The following is a 12,571-nucleotide window of genomic DNA, read 5'->3' on the forward strand; positions in this document are numbered from 1 at the left end:
TCCTCTAGGACTGATTTGCAACACCTGTGTACTCCATACTAGGTTAATTTTATCTTCTGTTTTGAAATTCCACTTTTGTTATTCATTCACTCATCTGGTCTTACCTATTTTGCACTTCTTTAGATGTGCTTTGATGCGTACATACCCATAAAGTGTAAGTTGCTTCTTCAAGTGTTCTCTGTGATAAATAAAAACAGTATTTTTGCATTTGCTGGACAGGTGCCTTTCCATCTTGACTAGCCTTCAGTCCATTTCCATGGTATACCATGTAAGTAATAATATCCTTTCTGTAGAGGGTAATGCAGCTCTATAAAAACACTCTCAAGTCATCAAAACTATCCCATTCAGGCTTAGTAATTGCTGCTGACCAGAAACATCTGTCTGTGAAATTTCTACCTTCCAGCATCTGTAAACAGAGGCAGATCACATGTAAAGCAAGTATTGATTCCATGAAACGTTTGGCCTGCATGCACAAAGTTAGAAAGCATCAGTCAGGGGCAAAATGTGGTACAAAACCTGTATTTATGCTTGCCGCGGCACTGTGGGACATATCCTCCTCACTAGGACTAGTTGAGGTTTTAGGATAGCAAGGAAAGAATAGGAATATTGACACAAGCACATTTGAGGTGGGCATGCAAGAAAGTGAAAGACGATGAGGAGCACTGTGTTTTCTCCATTTGTTCTCCAAGAAGGCCTGAAGTAATAGCTGCAGAAAGCAGTTTCATCTCCCTTTCTAGCACACCAGATAAGGAGCTCGTTTGAGTTAGAAAGTGTATTTCATAGTACTGGTATCTTTTAAAATAAATGTGTAATATATTTTTCATTCTTAAAATAGAATCCACTGATTATGTTTTGGCTGTTGTGTGCTGGTCACAGTTGTTTTTTGGGGATTTTGTTTACTTTTATTAAGACATTTTTCATGTGAAAAAAATAGTTCACAACTACAAATGGCAAGTTAGATTAAAAGTAACCTGTGAAGTTTCCTTATTTACAGGAAAAAATAATTTTAAGTCTCAAAATATTTCATCTGGATCAAAACATTTTGATAGTTGGTATCACAGAGGTCAGGAGTCTCAGTGACCACTTTTCAGTAATCTCCCTTTGTCTAGAGAATAAAGAATTGATATAGGAACTCTGTTTGATTTCTGAGATAAAAGGACTGTTTCACGTTTTACATGTTAGTTTAAATGAGCAGTAATTTTTTTTTTGGAGTCCCTGTTAAATAAATGGCTCTCCTCTCTTCGTATTTCATTGTGCCATGGCATAACACTTGCCTCCACTATTCTTTCTTCTCTCCCCCTTCACTACTTGTTCATATGCCCTGTTAATATACTTATTCCATTTTCCTGTCTCGGTTCCTACTTCTTTTTTTCCCCACTGTTGACCCCTCACCTGGTCAAGGTGGTGGTAATAATGAGGAGGAGTTTTCTGAAGTAGTGAAGTCCTTCCAGCTAAGAAAAATCCAGCTAAAACTATGTAGATTTCCATTTTAGTCTTAAAACTTGCATACAGTTATACCAGACCCAAGACTGATGTTTGAAGCTAAATGGCTTTAAAAAGAAAACAATTTTAATTTTTCATCAAAAGCTTCCAACCTAACAGTTTTAGAACCCCCAGATATTGTTTACAGCAGTATTCTGGAATGTATTACCCAACATAAAAAATTTAGGAAACCAACTCTCTGTCCAAGAAAGCTTAGAAAGGAAGACCGAATCCTGCAATCAATTGATGCAGACAAATGCCACTCTGTTAATTTAATAACAGGTTTCTGCAATCTGCTTTTAGGGCTGAATCTTACATAAACGGCATGGAGGAGATTTAGACACAGAGTGACATAATCTTAGTGTACATTTTGTGCTGTCTTTTAAGTGTTTTACTGTCCTTACCCTATGCAATCACTCCTTGTGCCCTGCCCTGCCCTGCCTTCCTATCAAAAGATGCATATACTGTAGATATTTCCTAGCTAAGTGGCAATGTAGCTAAAATTGAGGAATTCAAAAATCGTTGTCTATATAGCTGTTAAACTAATTTATTCTACCACTTTGAAGGAAATAGGGCTTTTTGTGGTGCTTTCATGATTTGATAAGAGGACTGTAGATTTCATTCTATCATAATTCTAGGTGCCAGACATTTTGTATTTCACTCCAGTCCCCATTGAGTTGCTAACAATTGTCTGCAATCAAAGCACTTATGGATGTCTCGCACAACCTTTTACTTCCTTTTTTTTTTAATCTGTAATTCAATTTCACGTTAAAAGACTTCCCTCCGTATACATCTAAGATCTTTGATGCCAAGCTACACAAAAGATTTTTTTTAAAAGATACAGCAGGTCTTTGACTCATAAAGTACAGCCTAGGTCATGATCTGGGGTAAGTTCTTATCTATAGTGTCTTTAACCCTGTGGGGATGCCATGCAGTGAGTCACAGAATAAAAAAATATGAGCTCTGGCACATAAAGTCCTACATAAGGATGTAAACCAATAAGAGACTATTACTTGCCCCTCCCGTTTGCTCTTCTCTTGCAATTAAGTGAAATCCATGCCGTATCAAGTGGTATTTGTTTCCTAAGCAACTTATCAGACTCAGTTTCTGTACAATACTGATAATTTCATATTTTTAAGGGCCAAGAGCAGTATAATTGGCAGGTCATACACTATTACTTTTGTTGATAGCTTTACCACATTGGATTCTTTTAGATATATATAATAGTTGAAGCTATTATGAACCTGTAAATCCCAGAAGATTGTCACTATGCAAAAGTGAATTCCATTGCCCATGAAAAGCAGAATCAAGGTACACCTGCACGAATAAATTTTTCTGTGTATGTGATGTAATAGCGATCTTTATGCTGACAGGCTTATTGCTAATAGGATGGTGTGTGGTGCATGGACTGTGACATACTACCTCTGAAGACCTAAAATGATAAGTGAAACCAAGATAAAGTATATTGAAAGTTCGTTCAGGAAATTTCTACAAGGGCTGACTATGTTTTGTTTTTATTTACATGATTTTATAGCTTTACAGGAGTTGGAAAGGGAAATAATGCATCAAAATAAGTAATATCTAACATTATTCTGTAAATTAGAGAATAAAATCTTGTCTGATACATGGAAACAACTCTTATCTGAGTGTTTCTGATACTACTGCATGTTATCCAAATGCTCAGAAACTCAGGAAACATCAATTTCATACAACTGTGTTCATACTAGCCTGTTGAGGTGCAGTGAAAAGGCATTTTTTTTTAAAGTGGGATTTTGCCCTTGCCACTTGCATTACTTGTGATCAGGACTACTGTTCTTGGACTAGGATAAATCAGCATCTCTTCTGTCTCTATTGACTTGAGTGATTGGATCACTTGAGAACCTATCTTGAAATTCTTACTCCATCTGAAAGCTAATTTTGCATAATCTGTACATTTACACCAAACCATTTGAAAGCCACTTTAGAGCATTTCTCAGTACATGGCCTGCAATATTGCTTGTGGTGACAGGAATATACTGCTAGAGTCAAGGGTTGACAAGACAAGCAAAGTATGATGTTGCTTATAGCCCATTTCTTGCATAGAGTCACACACTGGTCAGCGAGGATTATGGGCCATTAATTTACAGTATTTCAATTTTGGGGGGTATTCTTTTGCACTCCTCAAACTTGAAAGCCAAGAATCAAAATAATCTGCAATTGGCATTTAAAATATGACCATTTTTGCTGGCTTCTTTGCAAGATGATAGTACTTGTAATCTGATTGCAATATTTCTAGAGCTAGAAGTATCATATCCAGCTGGGAACAAGGATGTTTCCCCATTGTAAGTGTGCTGGTTTTGGCTGGGATAGAGTTAATTTTCTTCACAGTAGCTAGTATGGGGGTATGTTTTGGATTTGTGCTGAAAACAGTGTTGATAACACAGGGATGTTTTCGTTATTGCTGGGCAGTGCTTACACAAAGTCAAGGCCTTTTCTGCTCCTCATCCCACCCCACCAGCGAGGAGGCTGGGGGTGCACAAGAAGCACGGAGGGGACACAGCTGGGACAGCTGACCCCAACTGACCAAAGGGATATCCCATACCATATGACGTCATGCTCAGTGTATAAAGCTGGGGGAAGAAGAAGGAAAGGAGGGACATTCGGAGTGGTGGTGTTTGTCTTCCCAAGTCACCGTTATGCGTGATGGAGCCCTGCTTTCCTGGAGATGGCTGGACACCTGCCTGCCCATGGGAAGCAATGAATGAATTCCTTGTTTTGCTTTGCTTGCGTGCGTGGCTTTTCCTTTACCTATTGAACTGTCTTTATCTCAACCCACAAGTTTTCTCACTTTTACCCTTCTGATTCTCTCCCCCATCCCACCGAGGGGGAGTGACCGAGTGGCTGTGTGGGACTTAGTTGCCGGGTGGAGTTAAACCACAACAGTAAGACACCCAAAATCTTAGATAGCAATCCTTAAGCTATCTTACATGAACAGTTCTGCATCTTGCCAATACTGGTGTTCACACCAGTTATTTCCTCTCCTTTTCAATCAAACACACAAACACAAGTGAGAAAAAGAGGGGAACAATTTCTTTGACAAGTTGCTTAAAATAAATGGGAGATTTTGAAGGTGCTGAGAAATTCTGAATGACAAAGATAGACCAGAACCTTGTGGTCAGAGAAAAAACGGTACTCAAAGCATGATACCATTTGCAAAAGGAAAAGTATTGTATGACATTGTACTCTATGTCAATATATAATGATGACATCCTATCACATAGACTTGTTTGGGCACACAGAGCCTGGAATGGTGGTAAGGAAGTGCTAGTGGTATAGACCCATTTGGACAGTGGTACATTTACAGCTAGCAAAAATAATGAGTTATGCAGATCTCAAGCATGGCTCAGTAGAGCCTTTACACTTCCAAAAACCAAGGATATACATTAATTTTCCACGCGTAATGCACCATGATATCCATATGTATTGAATTTGTTTAAGATATGTTCCATTCCTTTTTGCTGGAATAGCCACACTGAGAGCAGGTTTCACTGCACGTGGCACAGTGGTACTCTGGACCCAGAACGGGTGTTCTCTGACTATTAGTGCATACACCAGATCAGAGAACAAATGCTAGATATATTGTCATAGCTTGAATTCTTTGGGTGTACTATTCTAACATTCCCATGGAAGTATGGTACTTTTCTGCCCCTGATTTTATGTTTATGTGTAAATCAAAAATTCCTGTCAGTCCAGCACTGAATATAACCAGCCTTCAGCCTCAGGTTCTTGATCAGATACCAGGTTGATATCTGGTTCATATTCAGACAGGGTGAATGAAACATTTCTGTGGTGCAATGGAAATTAATAGCAGAGACTCAGAAACAGCTCAGAAACCAAGAGTGTCAGATGTAGTCCCAAGTTAGCACTTGCAGGTGAGTTTCACAGTGCAGGATTGAAGTGTTTTACCTTGAGATCTCCTGTTCTTATCATGTGATTGCAAGAGAAAAAAAGGTGCCTATTATACTTCTAAAGTAAAAATGATTCACTGCACAGAGTATCCACCATCTTCCTTTCAGGGCTATATTTCAAGAGGTTTGGCAGTGAAGCAGACTAGCTGTGTGAGAACAGAAACCTCCGCTGGTGAACGGGAAGAGTGGCTCTGTAACATCAGCCATGGAACAGAAAGCTGAAAAATGGGGGGTTGTAATTATAACAAATGCTTAAACGTTCTTTAACTTAGTTGTTTGGTTTTTTTCCTTTTGAATACACAAATGAGACATTTTATATTTATATCACACACAAAATCTTCTCAGTTTCATCTGGAAAAGTGTAATTTCTCCCTCTGTGTAATTCCAATTGTTACAAGTGGGAGAAGGTGGTAAAAATATGTCTTGGTGAATTCCCCCCAGCCCCCCAAAAGGATGTCCTTTTATTTTTCTGGAAGCAAATAACAAGCAGATACTTACTTGATCTCAAAGGCACAATGGCACAATGTGGTGTTTTAAGCCATTGATAGTGGGGGAGAGGGGGGCACGGTTTGTTCACCCCGTCGGTGTGTTTCGTTGGCAGGACAGCGCGGCGGCAGGCGGGGAGCCGCTGGGGGGGCGGGGGGCTCCCCTAGCCCCACTTCAGCCGCAGGTGGATGCTGCGGTGCTCGTCGCGGGGCTTCCCCGCTCTTTAGCGCTCCAGCCAAGGTAGCTGCCGGTCCGTATTAAATGGCTGCCTGCTTCTCGGGGCTGCCGGCTGTTTTACGGGTTTGCTGTTTATTTTTTTAGCAGCCCTGCCGTCTCTCGGGGGCAGCGCCCCGCTCTGCCCCGTCGCTCCCCCAGGTGAGGCTTCATCCCACCACCTCCCTGTCCGCCCCCACCTCAGCCCTTCCTCCCTCCTCCTTCCCGGGGAACCGCCGCCTCCTCCTCTCCGGGCAGCCACCCCCGGCCCTGCACCCCTCCCGGCTGCTCCTGCTCCTGGGCCGGGGCGCGTCTGCGTGTGGGCTCGGGGCCGTGCACAGCGGCGGCATCCCCGGGCCCGGCCGGGAGAGGCGGCTACCTCCGCTTTCCGCGAAGTACACGGCGGCAGGAGGCGGTGGCCCGGCCCGGGGGTGGCGGGGCAGGGCAGGGCAGGGCGCTCCGGAGCGCCTCAGCCCTGTGCGTGCGGGACCTGTGTCGGGTCTCCAGCCCGCCTCGCTCTCTGTGCAACACCCTCACCCTTGTCCCTCCCCCCACCCCTTCTTCTTCTTTTTTTTTTTTTTTTTTTTTTCTCTCCCCTCTTCTTCCCTCCTCCACCCTCCTGCAGCGAGTTAAATATTTCTTTTGTTAATTGACGCCCCAAGTGTTCCCAATCCGTTCCCCGCGCAGCCCGGGCCGGCCGAAGACGTCTGCACGCCCAGATCCGCTCGGTGAAGCAGCACAGATCCGCGGGGCCGAGCGGGTGTGTGCGTGAGGAGGAGGTGGAGGTGTAAAAGGAGCTACGAGCACAAGGCAGATTTGCAAGGAATAATTTAACTCCGGTGTTTGTTGATTTTCGGGGTTTTGTGGTTTTTTTTCCTTGTCTCTCTCCTTTCTATCTCTTTTTTTCTGCTCAGGATTTAAATGTCAATCAAAGCATTCCTAAATCAGCTTTCCGCTCGTCTCCGGTTTCTTCCGAGGCATTAATTGAATCACACGCTGCATTTGAAGAGCTCGGGTGTTTCACCCACGAAGGTAAGTGGGCTTATGAACGTGCACCGGGTCTGGACGGTCACTAAAAGCTTGACTGCCTTTCAGGGTGTTGTTTTTCTTCCCTTCCTCCCCCCCTCCCCCAGCCCCGTGGCCCCACTTGGCTCTACCTGAGGAAGTTGCATCCCTGGGTTAAACATCGGTAGATATATGGAAAATGCGCCGGTGGGCCCGGCGTGGGGTGGGGGGGGAGTGGGGCTGCGGGGGCTCCGCGCCCGCCCCTCAAGCACCAGAAAATGACCGGTGGGAGCCGGCGGCGGCAGCCGGAGACCCTCTCCGTCCCCAGTGCCTCTGTCCGCTGAACAGCGCCTGGCAGCACAATAAGGCAGGAAACAGCCTAATCCCCTTTTACAAGAAACTATTCGTCATCGTTTTTTTTTTTTGGTGTTTTTTTTTTTTTTTTTTTTCCCTCCGTGAGAAATACTGTAGGCGCCCATCTCCCCTCCTCGCCCGCCCCCGTTGCAAGCTCCGGCTCCTTTGCCCGCACCTCGCCTCGCTTCAGGCGGTTCTTTCCAGGGACCAAAAAGTTAAGCTACCCCCTTCCCCCCCAGCTTCCCCTGGCACCATACGTACGCTGTGCATTCCCCTTTTTAACCTATTCCCCCTCTGCCTAATCCCAGTCCGTCCAGCCTCCGCCCCCCCCCCCCCCCTTTTAAACTAGGTTGCAAAGCCGCTGTACCCTACAACTCCTAAAACTTCTCTCCTTGCTGTGATTTATATTCTATACTAACAAAAAGGACAAAAAAAATATACTCGATCCTCCTGTGGATGACTTTTTTTTTTAAAAAAATAATGCATTTCCTTCTTCCCCTTTAATTTTTTTTTTTTTTTTGGCAAGGAAATTTGCTCCATCTCCAGCAGCAACCACTGCTCCTTTTGATGTTGTGGTACGCCGTGCGCATGCGCTTCACATTAGAATTACTGCACTGGCCAGAATAAGTTGGATCTCTTCTTCTCTTCACTGAAACCTTAAATTATATCAAAAGCTAAAGGGATGCTGAGAGTCCGGAAAAAGGGTTACTTTGGGATTTGGTCATTCCCTTTAATAATAGCCGTGGTGTGTGCACAGAGGTAAGTGATGAAGATACCTCTTTTGCTTTACTTCGAATTGCACTGCATGCTGCTGCTGAGAGGAATGTACACCCTGGGTCTGAGAAATAAGAAATAATGTGGTATTATTCTTTTTCTTCTTTAGTGTCAATGACCCTAGTAATATGTCACTGGTAAAAGAGACCGTGGATAGACTGCTGAAGGGCTATGACATTCGCTTGAGGCCAGATTTTGGAGGTAATTTGACTGCTTTTGAATAAGATAGATTACATACCCGTGCTGTGTGTCGTTGGTGTGTGTGGTTTTTAAACGTGTTGTGGGTGCTGTTGCTTGGGGGGGGGGTGGGGGGGTGTTGCCATTTTCTCAAGCTGATCCAAAGTTAAGCCCATTGTTACTCAATTTTCTTAGCACAGGATGCTCTTAATGCGATCACTTAAATCTCTTGCATATTTGTAATCGGTCCCTCATTTTGTGTGTGTCCTGATACTTTATTAACCTGTAATTAAACCCTTGTTTAACTGGTTTTATCGAGATGCAAATCTCTTAAGTTTACCCAACGTTTGTTCCTCTCAGCCTAATGTGCCTGTGATCACAGTTACTATTTTTGAGTACACGATGTGCTGTTAACTGTTACAAAAAATGTCATTTAACCCCCTGCGTGCTCCTACTTCGAACTAGTTTGTTTATTTCGGACGTGTTCGCTGTGGGTATCCCCTTCCCTTCCCCCCCCCCCGCACTTCGGGGGCTCACTGGCCGCCGGCCCCTGGGCTGCCCCTTCCGCCAAAGCGCAGGGCTGAGGGTGACGAGCCGGGTCGCGGCCGCGGAGGCCAGCGCCGGAGCCGCGCTTGCCGGTGCCGCGCTTGCCGGTGTCGCGGGCGGGGGAGCCCCCGCACCCCCACACCGCAGCTGGCCCCGAGCCGCTGACCGCCCTGGTCTCTCCAGATGCGCATCCGTCGGCGGAGCGCGGAGAGCCCCGCCGTTCACACGCGTGTTAACGCGTGTTACATAAAACACCGCTGCCGCTGGCGGGGGGCGCACAGGGTGAATCCGGTGCAAGCGCGCGTTCCCCGCGGATGGGTGGGAACCAGCTTTTGGGAGGGCGGGGGAGGGAAGGTGTGAGGAACACTTTTTGCCTTCCTCCTGACTTTCTGGTTTTGTTTAAACGTCGTTTCATTTCTACGCTGTCTTAGTCCTACTAACTCTGGTAAGAACGAGTTAAGTTCTTAGAGATCACATTGCGGACCATCTCGTTGGTTTGCAGGTCCCCCAGTGGCTGTTGGCATGAACATAGACATTGCCAGTATAGATATGGTCTCAGAAGTCAATATGGTGAGTATTTAGGGGTTTGGGGCTGGTTGCTCTCTGACGGGGTGTCTGTCGCTTCCCCCGCCCCTGCCAAGGCGGAGCGGTGCCCCCGGGCGTGCGGGGACCCGGCACGGCCTCCTGCCCCGGAGCGCCGCCGGGGCGGAGCATGCCGCCTCCTCGAGGGTCGGCTGGGGGGAGGGGGCGGGGGCGGGAGGAGGGTCGTGTTTACCCCCCCAGCGATGCAGTCGGGGGAGGCGGGAGCCCCCGGGCGACAGCGCCGGCCGCGAGGCCGGTTCCTGCGGCAGCGCTCCCGAGGCGCTGCCCGCCCGCGCGGCCGCGCCGCGTCACCTTGCCGCGAGCAACGGCGCCCCCTGCCGGCCGCGCGCCCGCACGGCACCCCGCCGCTACCTGGCCGCGCTGCCGCTCCGCGGGGCGCCGCGCGGAGGGGGCCGCTCCCGCGCACCTGGCCCGCGGGGCCGCGCCTCGCCCCGCCTGGGCGGGCATGCAGCGGGGTCCCCGCCCGCCCCAGCTCTTCGGGTCCGTGGGGAAACGAAGTCGAGGTTTTAATGGCTAACCTGTTTTTACGCCTTCCTTGGTTTAATTTTGTTTTGTGATATTAAAAAAGTAATTTGCTGGTTTGTCTTAGCACTGCACTTTCGATTAAAAAAAAAAAAGCGGTATTTACTTCTATGTAGAGCCAAAGCTTACCCATTTCTTTTGTAGCCTGACACTATTTTGGCTGGTCATGACTGAGTCAATGATTTTACAAGTTTAATTTTTCAAGACATTTGTCTCTCCAATCTAAATAGTTTGAACTGACTGTGCTCAAAAGCTGAATGTTAATAGCGTAATAACTCAATACTTTCTATGTTTCACTTTCATTACCTGGGAGACTAATGAAGTGTGGAGAAAATTGGAGAAGTGTCAGATTCATACTCTAGAAGAAGCTGTTCTTGGTTTAGACTAAAGTTTTCTGACACTTACTTTTCTTATTTGAAAATGTTTGGGATCAAGTTTTGAAGTCTTTATCTTAACTTACATCTTACTTGGTTAAGGACACAGAATTTGGCCTAATACTCTTAAGGGTTTCTACAAGAAGGACAAAATAACAACACTGGAGCATGGTAGCAGCAACTGATACAAAATAAATGTGGTTTTGTGAAATATTTGTTACTAGTGATAGAAGTTTATTGTTTGAAACAAACTTTCCATTATTCTTGAAGAAGTTGTAAGGAAACATCTTTCTAAATACAAATGTGATTTTAGGGATACTGCTGTAGCTGTAATGATGCATTTGAAAATAATATTTTGAAAGTTATCAGTTGTGTTAATATCATTCTACTACTGAAATATTTTGTTTAATTTCTCAGTGGCATGTTTGGGTTCTTAGAATTTGTTCTTGGCACTGAACAAATTGGCAAACACTTGCCAAAACTGCCAAACACTTGCCAAAACTGGTTGTACAGAAGTTTTTTCAAAATGTAAAATATAGCCCTTGGCCTAATTTGAGGATGACATTACTGGTGGTTGTACTGTGAGACTGGGAGGTCTTGGTGATACTGCTCTTTTTCAAGAGACCAGGAAAACTCTGAATAATTTCACCTTGAGCAACATTACTTGTGAAATATTTCTAAGTGCTAAAATGGGCTTCCAAACTTTGTTTCACTGAACTTGTAATTTAGTATTCAACCTTCAGGAGCTTTAAGTGCAAAGAAAGAAAATTGCATTGTATTTTAAACCATTTGCTTTTCATTAAAAGAAAGAACTATGGGTGGGAGAGAGATGGACGTACAGAGTTATTTCTTAGACAGCCATGAGCAGTGTGGGAATGATGAGGGTTTTCTTGATGGAACTGTGATCTACTAGGTCAGTGTTATATCCTCGCTTCTCTTAAAAACTGGAAGGTAGTGCCAAATGTTTTCTTTTCCTGTGAAAAGAAAAGATTATGAAGATTATTGTGAATCTTCTTTTCTTTACTTCTTTCAATGATTTCTAGGAATTTGGTCTCCAATTAAAGGTGATGGTATATCAGAATACTGTGATCTGATACTTGCAGACTAACTATAAAACTGAGTATTATTTTTAGTATTCTATAGTCAGTTTATTGTGTTTCTATAATGAAATGTTTGACCCTTGTGAGAAAAGTCTTTTCAGACTATCTGCAGAACTCTGGGGGGGAGCAGGCAGGAAATGTATAGGCAGTTTTGTCCCACACTATTTGCCTAAAACATTTAAGCTCTGGGCTTATTTTACTCTAAGAAGCTACCTATTTCTTAAAACCAGGCATTCATTTTACATAATTTTTTTCAATTACAGTTTCAGAAGAGATTCCAAACCAAAATTATTTTTTTAATCTGCTTAACTGTAACATGTAACAGTTCATTTTACAATGATCTGTATAGCATAACAAGTACTAATATACCCTGATACACCTGAAATAAATGAAAAGTGACACATGCAAGCAGACAACAAAATATTTAGTACACAAGGCCTTAACTTTTTCCTTGCAAAGTCACCAGAATTTGGGGTAGAAACCAGGAGAAGTACCATTGAATGCTAGCTGATGCAAACCCTTCTGAGATAATGAGAAACAGAAATAATCTTTTGGATTTATGGACCTATTTTCTGAGCCATGGGCTTGCTGTTGTTTTTCCTGTAGTCATGGCAAACACCACTGACTTGAGATAAAGGCAAATCATTGCCTGGGATTGTGTATTAACATTAATGGGATCAAAATTTTGCTTTGGGAGGAAGGCTAAACAGTCATAGTTATTTAGTTTGAGATCATTTCTGTTAATTCCAATGTTAACTTACTTTAAAATTATCGTCCTTACATTTCTTTTCCAGTCTTGACACATTCCATCTACCGTACGCATTTGTGCCGCTCTGCATGCAGAAGGCTTGTCTCCAGTTTCATGAAGTAAACCATAAAGTTTTTACTTTGTTGAACAGAAGAATTTAGAGTTGCTGTTATAGAAAGTAAATGGGTGTTTAGGATGTTTACAAATATTATTGTTGACTTTGAATTCCTAAAGGGATGA

At 44.2% G+C, this 12,571-nt stretch overlaps 1 protein-coding gene across 2 annotated transcripts in view; it reads left to right on the plus strand.

Annotated features, from left to right (window-relative positions):
• The first annotated feature begins 6,725 nt into the window (after window positions 1-6,725).
• The window catches only part of GABRB2 (gamma-aminobutyric acid type A receptor subunit beta2), a 158,025-nt gene continuing 152,179 nt past the window's right edge, over window positions 6,726-12,571 (plus strand). Inside the window, exons 1-4 of one of the 2 annotated variants that reach the window (XM_075164130.1) lie at window positions 6,726-7,160; window positions 8,014-8,246; window positions 8,371-8,462; window positions 9,487-9,554. In XM_075164130.1, the coding sequence (XP_075020231.1) occupies window positions 8,170-8,246; window positions 8,371-8,462; window positions 9,487-9,554 (237 nt within the window). In that variant the 5' untranslated portion in view covers window positions 6,726-7,160; window positions 8,014-8,169. The remainder of the gene's footprint in view (window positions 7,161-8,013; window positions 8,247-8,370; window positions 8,463-9,486; window positions 9,555-12,571) is intronic. The other variant, XM_075164129.1, reaches the window with a different exon arrangement.

The sequence above is a fragment of the Calonectris borealis genome, chromosome 15 (genome assembly GCF_964195595.1).
Source record: "Calonectris borealis chromosome 15, bCalBor7.hap1.2, whole genome shotgun sequence".
Lineage (NCBI taxonomy): Eukaryota > Metazoa > Chordata > Aves > Procellariiformes > Procellariidae > Calonectris > Calonectris borealis.